This window comes from Patagioenas fasciata, chromosome 7, assembly GCF_037038585.1.
Source record: "Patagioenas fasciata isolate bPatFas1 chromosome 7, bPatFas1.hap1, whole genome shotgun sequence".
NCBI classification, from domain to species: Eukaryota; Metazoa; Chordata; class Aves; order Columbiformes; family Columbidae; genus Patagioenas; species Patagioenas fasciata.
Window position 1 is genome coordinate 26476253 of NC_092526.1, and position 8451 is coordinate 26484703.

The 8451-nt window shown below is 38.3% G+C and overlaps 1 protein-coding gene across 3 annotated transcripts in view; it reads right to left on the bottom strand.

Moving 5' to 3' along the window:
• PDE1A (phosphodiesterase 1A) overlaps window positions 1-7479 on the bottom strand; it is a 154234-nt gene extending 146755 nt beyond the window's left edge. Inside the window, exons 1-2 of one of the 3 annotated variants that reach the window (XM_071811162.1) lie at window positions 7369-7479; window positions 7011-7124 (exon numbers count right to left, since the gene is read on the bottom strand). In XM_071811162.1, coding sequence (XP_071667263.1) covers window positions 7011-7114 — 104 coding nt within the window. In that variant the 5' untranslated portion in view covers window positions 7115-7124; window positions 7369-7479. Of the gene's footprint in view, window positions 1-7010; window positions 7230-7368 lie in introns of those variants that run through there. The other 2 variants (XM_065841391.2, XM_071811165.1) reach the window with 2 other exon arrangements.
• Window positions 7480-8451: the final 972 nt, after the last annotated feature.

The window sequence follows — 8451 nt, forward strand, 5'->3', positions numbered from 1 at the left end:
AAAGATAGCGTGGAGGGAGCAATGAGAGCTACGAGACAAGGATGAATCATGGGAGACAATTTAATCCATGATGGCTGCTGAAAAAGGTCGTCTTTAGCGACCAGGTGGCTGACAAACTCAGTTCACAGAAGACGCATGTGGTTATCCATTTTCCAGCAGAATCCACAGGAATAAATGCAACAAATCACGTTGACAGTATTTGACTTACACTTATGAAATTACATATGCTGACAGTCAGAATCACCCAAACTTTCAGGAGCAGATCACATACTCCTTTAAGATCACTATTCCTTGCATATAAATATTCAGCAAATGTGTGTCTGAGCAACAGACCACTCTGCAGCCAGCTGCAGCCTTCAACAGACACTGAATGCCTTCAGTAGTGCTTCACAAGCCTAAGCAGTTTTCTAAAAGAGAAGAAAGCTTCAGGAGGAGGCTGGCTTGTTCAGTCTGCAACACTGCCTAATTGTAAAGCTTTATAGACCACGAAAAATGAGTCACTTTGTTGTAACTGATTCACTCAGTTTCTGTTCAGCTTCCCTTAACCACAGCAGAATGTAATTTTCTGTTATTTTAGTCACAACTGCTCAGTTCTCTCTATGCCCTTAGTAAAATTAAAGGATTGACTTTATATTAAGTTCTGACTGCCACTACAGCTCCCCTCTGTAGGCCTCATGTTACAGGTTCCACAAATTGCATTGGTGACCTCAAGTACTTCATGAGATAGTATAGGAAGGCAATTAAAAAAATAATTTAAAATAAACAAATAAATAAACCCACAAAAACAAAACAAACAGAAAACATCTACTGTCAACAGAGAATGAGTAAAGTACTTCATCACTGTCTGTGGGTCAAGCTCATCCCGTTTGGTCCTTGGTTCATCGATCGATTTTGCTAACTTTTGGGGCACTTTGGATGCTTTGTTTGACAAAAAGAACATATGCATGTTGGATACCACAACAAAGTAGCACGGGAGGACTTGCTGCCATACGCTAGATATTAAACCTTTTTTTGCAGTCTTGCTTTTCTAAAGACTCCAGGAAATGGCAGCAGAAATAATTGCAACTATTATGCTCTAGCCCTCCCTTCAGGGGTGATATCAGAAGTAAACCAGATTGGATGGCAAACACAAACAAAATGGAAAAATTCTAAATGCTTTGTTGACTCCTAACCGATTATTTTGACATCTTACAGGAAAACACTTGTCAGACACAATTCTGATAAACCTGAGCTTATGTTTCTCTTTCAGATGTATGAAGTCAATGCCTATTTTTATTATAACTTTCACTGGTAACTATGTAATTTCAGTATTTAGGCATTTGCATTTTTCCACCTCTGTATAATTAACAAGACAAAAGGTGCTTTTTTTGCCTATCCAGATATTCTGACTTATTCTGTTGTGAATGTGGAGCAGAAACTGGGAGTTACATGTGGAGGGCAATGTGAACTCTAAGGTTTTGACCAATAGCTCTGAGAAACTGCAAACCATTTTGTGGCAGGATGCAGTGTGTACCAGCTCAATCAGCGAATGAGGGTTTTGAAAGAAACAATAAGGGCCCTTGCACAAGCAGCTGGTAGGAGTTCAAAATAGCAGGAAAGTAATTATTTGTGTAAGGGATTATATGTAATCTTTTTCTAGGCAGAGATCTGAATTGAACATTCATAAGTTAAATACTCACTGATAGGAAATCCTAGAAGTATTTGTTGTGGCATAAGTAGAGTCAGAAGCCTAAGCCAAACAAAAAAACCAGAGTATAGAAATTTGAGACTTCATGTAATTGCAGTTTAGCAGTTAGCTTCATGAAATGTTATCTTTAATTTCCTTTGCAGTTCTTAGATAAAATACTTAATTTTAATTGAAAGCATATGTGCTGAGTGTATGTACATGTACCTTTACAGTTCTAGAAATGGGGGATTTCAATATGATATTATATTATTTAGGGACTGTGAGACCTGTAAAGATACACTACTGTTGTTCTTAGTGATATCATAGGCAAGTTATGGCTTATGCACCACATTTGCAATCACTTCTAGTAAAGCTTTCTATAAGCACAGCAATTCACCTACCCACAGTAAATTGGAGGATTAGCATTTACTCTAATCCATCAAAAGCACTGATATGTTCCAGAAATTGTGGCAAAAATCAATTCTGTGCCTCCTGTACATGATAATAATGGAAGTACTTTTCTAACAGCAAAATAAAATCATCATTCTAATATGACTGGATAAAACTGCTCTCTAAATTGCTGATGCAAAGTGTGGCTAAAATATCTATAGGTATTGGAAATTCTAACATTTACCATATTATCAATTTAATTAGATATATATTTTTTGGTTACAAAGTTGCAAATTGTTTACCTTGACTTCTCAGGTGCAGAAACAGATTTTGGTTTCAAAATCCAAAGAAGCTATTCATGATTTATAATGGAACAGTTCTTACTGTAATTATAGTACTAATGGGAAACCTATCAATCAACAGGCAAATGATTATATAAATTCTTCAATTTTCTGTTCAGAGCATTTCTGAAATCAAATTGGGTAAACAACAGCTTTCATTTTACTTAAATTCCCTTTAGAAATAGCTGTCACTTGAATTCTTCCAAGAACTTAAGATTTTCCTTTAAAGAAAAGTTTTCACTTGAACTGTATATCCATTTGTTCCTAATGTAGTTAGCAGTAAGTGACAACTTCTGTCTCATAGTTATCCACCTGTAATTCTAGCTCTTCTCCTCTCTTTGATTGCTCAGTACTCACAAATTTATAAAACTTAATATCACAAAATGTTAAGTTTTGATAATGGTAATCTCTTCAATTCATCTTTACTGAACTTTCCTAGTTCAGGAAAATTGACCATACAAAAAAGGACAATAAGCAAACAAAACCACCAAATATAGTATAAAATAAAATGTGAAGGAACTTTGAAAAAAACAAAGACCTTTTTGTTGTATACAGTTCTAGAAATTGTTCTATAGCTCTTCTACCTGTATCCATGGATCTGGAGAAGGAATTACTAGGTGAGGTTCCTTAACTAAAGTTCTAGTCCTTTTAGACCTAACAGGCTGCTAATCTGCATTCTGTCTGATTCCTTTTAAAGCATTCTCTCTTCTGATAATTCAGCAGGTGTAGAGGAAACCTCTTCTCTGCTTTTCTTGACATCTAGCCAAGTTTCTTCAAATCAGTGACTAGGGCCCCTTTTTTGCTCCCTAGAAAATGTGTGCTCATGCAATGCTAGGCATTTGTCATTGCAGCATTTCAGGATCGACAAACCAAGTCTACGAGTCAGCTCCTTTCAGTGTCTAAACCAGTTCAGACTCTCTACAGAAATGTTGCAGAAATTGAGGTCTGTTCTGTTGAATGGGGAGGAAAAAAAGGGAAGAAGGTAAGGAAAGAAGCTTACACTTTTTCTCAAATCTCTTTTACTACTCAGGGTAGCATAAAATAGTTTTAGGACAGTGATGGCAATAACATACTCTCTTTTTACATCAGTAGCAATTACATAAAGTAGCCTTGGGACTCTTGGGACCTTGGATTTTAACTTCTTCCATTCAGAGATTTTCTGGCCCTTTAGAGGCAATTCTAACAAATATGTTTATCTATGAAAAGCAAGTTATTTTCTCACAAATTAATTAAAAGCTCAGAAACAGAACTCACTCCTAATACTGGGTTCAACAGTGGTGGGGATACAAGAAGCTACTTGCCAGGAAGATGCCTACTTGCAAAATAAGGTAAGGTGTGTCTGACTGTTATGTGCGTTACACTGAGTGAGGTGCCAGACAGACAACGTACACCATAAACAGACAGCACACCATTTCACAGATTAGTGAAGAACGCAGAGTTAAGTCAAGTCTATCTGCAGATTAAGGAGAATACCAAACACTGTAAGGCCAGTAAGCATGCAGAGCTCTGCCTTAAATCTGGTTATCTGGGTTCTGAATCTAAATGCTTTAAAGAAGGTTTTTCTCTTTCAGAGTTCACTGCTGTGCTCTTTCAGTATCTGAAGAGAAACCCTCCTAGATAGCAAACCTTCTGGTCCTATTGACACTAGAATACATTTCAACTGGAGACTTAGTTACTGTCTAAAGATCCTATCTGATAGAGAATGACAGGCTAAGGGACAAAAAGAGTTCTCAGTGGCATTGAACAGTCTGAGGAACCCCAGCCAGGCATTGAGGAGACATCCTCTGAAGAGGAGGCACACAACGCTCCTCTTTAGTTGGGCAGCTGGAATTATAGCAGTCTCAAATGGCTTTTGCTTTTACTCTTCTGCATAGCAAAGAATTATTAAAGCCCCACTATTGTATTAGCTGTTTAGTTGTCACTTGTTTTTGCATTCTCCCTGAAACACAAAACATTAGAAGCTCAGTCTGCATACTGAAACTGTCTTAATTCAAAGATCAGAAGCTCAAGTCAAGACAGAAATGCACATGACTCATTTTCACAAGTCCTGTTTCAGTGAGCTTGTGTTTTATACATTCAGACACCTATAAACTCAGCACCAAGGCTGATGAAGTTATTAATTTCAAACTATTTTCTGCCAAAGAACCTCCCTTTATTGTAGCACTGCTGCAATTGCAATGTAAAGGAAATATAGTTGGATTTTGACTTGCCACTCAGAAGGCAGAGATTGGCTATAGGACCATATGGACTCCATGCTCCATGAAAGTTAGCTATGTTGGTTTTTTGGGTTTTTTTTCAAGATGTCCAAGTTTTTATCGCAGCACTTAAACAAAGCATTAGGTTAGGAAGGTCTATGCAAGTTTATAGAGCAGAAAACTCATAGAGATGCCCTTTCATTCAAGCTTCCACAATACCCAGCTTTTCTCCTTGAGCATTCAAATAAGGATTTTCAGTTATCCTAAAGCATATTCAATTTGATTATCTTATAGAATAGTTTGCATTTACAATTTAAAAAAAAAAAAAAAAAAGGCAAAACATACAACAACAACAATACCAAATCAGCAACAAAAACACCCCAAGACAGGAGGTTAAATGTATATGGAATTTTGCAGCCAAATCCATAATTAAATGCCTACAATGTGAAAAGCTGAAATGCTAAAAGAAAATAAAAGCTTCTTTTAAGTAAGGACCTATTGCATAGCTTTTAAACACCATCCTGACAGTTACCTAAATGAAATCCAATGTTCTTTCAGAAATAATGACCTGCTTGCAAGAAGGTAATCAGCACTTTTGACGGGCGAAATACAATAAAACTGTGTCAAAATCACATGTATACATTCATGAAAACTCAGTAGGCCTGTGGACTCCATCAGGAAGAACAGATTTAGCTTCATAGCACATCTTTACTTCAATGCAGATATATACTACTGCCCACTCCTTTAAAAACTCAGAAATTTGCTTCACACATACTAGTTTCATTAACAGTTCCCCTCTCTAAGATGAAACAATTCTCCTGACTGACAGTTTATAAAATAATTCTTCCCAAGTCAGTTTATCTGCAGCAGTCCCACTTACCTGTCCCTCTCCCCACCACATACAAACAGTCAAGAGGTTGGCACCACCCTGCAAAAGATGTGTTTTCCAAACAAATAAGCTCCAATTGCTTTTGATACATGAGAAACTCCAACAAACTACTCCTAAAGAAGTATGAACCTTATTTTCTGGAGTTCTATTGAATGTCACCAGTGTTTACTTATTTACTTTAGTCTATTTAATGGAACCATTCCAGTGCCATCTGAAAGGAAATGTTTCAACCCAGGAGCCCAGCAGAGAATGTATAGAACAAACAAAAGCAGCAACTTAGACCCTAAACAAATGGATGTCTACACAAACTGATGGAGGTCTCTAGCAGCAGAAACTCAGAGGAAAGACATGTGGCATAAGGAAATGACCAAAATATTTGCTCTGGGGTCCCCAGGGGCAAAACAGTTCCCAAAGTGCATAATCTTAAACAGTGATGGTAGTATTCAGAGCAAAAATTCAAAAGCATATCACAGAGAAGTTCTGTTAAATGCCTGGCCACAAATGAAAAGTGACTTTTCAGTGAAGCAAATCAACCTCCTATTGAAAGAAAGCAGATGATGGAAAGTCATTTTCCCGCAGCCAGCTTGAATATCTACCCAATGCATAGGAGGAACAGGCGGTGCCACAGCCAATGCATCATTCTTTTAGCACTGCAAGTAACCTGTTTTCCTTCAACAGCTGAGGCACTACGTAGCATCTGTGGATTACCCTTAGAAACCCAGAATTTCAAATCTTTCCAGCAAAAATAGTAGTGACATTTCCCTGCTTCCAAAGCAACAAATGTAACATGTATTTCTTTGTAACATCCCGACCTCTGCTTTCAGAGCAAAAAACAGACAAAGACTTAAAAGGTGGCATTGAAGTTTAAGGGGTTTAGAACACACTAGTTGACAGAATTTCTCTCTTGACAGGTTGCAGATGTTTATTTACTGATCCCTTGTCTACACTGAAAATTGCATTTGAGAGGAGTGAATTACACACAGCAGGTGTATAATGGCCCCTTGAAATAATCCTTCAATTTGTTTTTCGCACTATTGAGCACCAAAATAATTGACAAAAAAAAACCACAGAGACACAGCATCCTCATAATAGCCAAGTACCTTTTAACATAGACATCTTTATCTGCACTCTCAAAAGACAAAGTACTGATTCCTCCCATGGAACTGCAATTATATACTTACCTATATATACTGACAGGAATGATTAAAAGCAGCTCCAGCAATGTCAATTCTGAAGATAACATTTATAAAATCATAGCAGAGCTATGGAAGTGTTAACTTGAAAGGACTTACCTGCATTTCAGTTTGGATAATAACTCTCACTAGTTATGTATCTTTTAGATGAGATGATTTAACCTAACATTAATATAAGTACTATCATAAATGAGAGCGGTACACTATATTATGAGAGTAAATACTATTCACAGCTTAGAGATAACTCTCCGATTTGCTAATTAGTCATTTAAACAAACAGATGAAAACGATCTTTCCCAGGGAACAGAACAAAAGCCAAGGAAAGAAGCTACTCACATTCCTTTGAGCCGTTGCCACATTTTCTCTGCATGTCCTCCTATTTGGTACTTTATAGAAGTGCTTTCCAGTTCCCGAGTTGTTTCCGTCGCTCGAGCCCCCATCGTTATTGTCCTACAGTGATACAGGTACAGTCAGGCTCAGCAGCAAGTAAAAGCATTTTTTAGTCCCCTACAAATGTCAGAAGATTCAGGCATGTAAGACAGTAGCTGCTGTCATATCAAAACACATTAGAATTACAACAGCTGAGGGACAATCCTGCCTGAATCGCTATTCACTTTGATAGACAAATCCAATCTTCCTCCCCCCGCCCCTGCACAGCACCAAGCACAGAGCAAGCACACACAGCTCCTCTGACCTCACGAGTCTAATCCATACGGGTGAGCCAGCTACTACACTGACTGCTCAAGCTCCTTTCTTATGCACTTTTTCTGCTGTAGGAATATGCACAGAAGCAGAAAAGATTCCTTATTCCTTAAAATGGACTATAATTCATTGCCATGCAGGATAAAAGTGAATGGCTTTAACAATCCAAAAAGGAAAGAAAGGATGGTTTCTGCTCTGCAGGTTGGAGAAACAGGCTGCAATAGGAAAGCAGATGGTGGAAACCAGTATCAGCCACATCACCCTACAAAAAGGGTGCATGTTCAAATGCCAGAGCTTTCCTGCCTTTAGTTGATCCTGAATTGATTCTTAACAAATAACTATCTACCAGCCTCTCAGTAAAAATATGACAGTATAAATGCTAAGTTGGTAGTGAAGACGTATAAATCCCTGCCGAAGAGAAACCAGAGAGCTCTACAGGTTGTTATTGAAAGAATATGCTGTAATGATGACTATTCACCTTCTCCTAGCAACTCCACACAGTAGGTAACTGTCAATTTAACTGGTGGAAAATGCAGTAGCTGCAAGACAGCCCACTCAGCGAATCCTCTGGGACAGCAGCATGCATGTGTCAAAATCCAACGCTGAACTGTGTGTGTCTGACAGCAAAAAAAGAATTCAGTGCATGTAAACAGCAAAAAGGTTGAGGACTAAGCAGTACTCCAGCTGTGCAACAGATTCCCAGCTCTACCTTTCCAGTGCAAACCTAAGAACCAAGTTGTGTGGCCAAAGCTGGGGTTTGGAGAAGGCAAAGGAGAGGATTTCCTTGCCGCTTGCTCAGCCACAGACTTGGGTTTGCCGAGCGGTTCCTGTGCTCTGTAAATGGCACCTGTCTTGTTTGGTGAGTCAGTAACAATCTTCATTTCTGAAGCAACTGCCAAATAATCAAATATACCACAGATTTAGATAAGTGATCGTGTTTGTTTCAATCAGAGTGAGAGCTGTGCAAAAAGCCAGGCAAGAGGGTGGTGCCAAGTAGGAGTAAATATGTCTGAGCTTTGCCAGCTACTAGTGTCGCTGCCAGATGGGAAAAGGGGCTTTGGGGCCGTGATGGAAC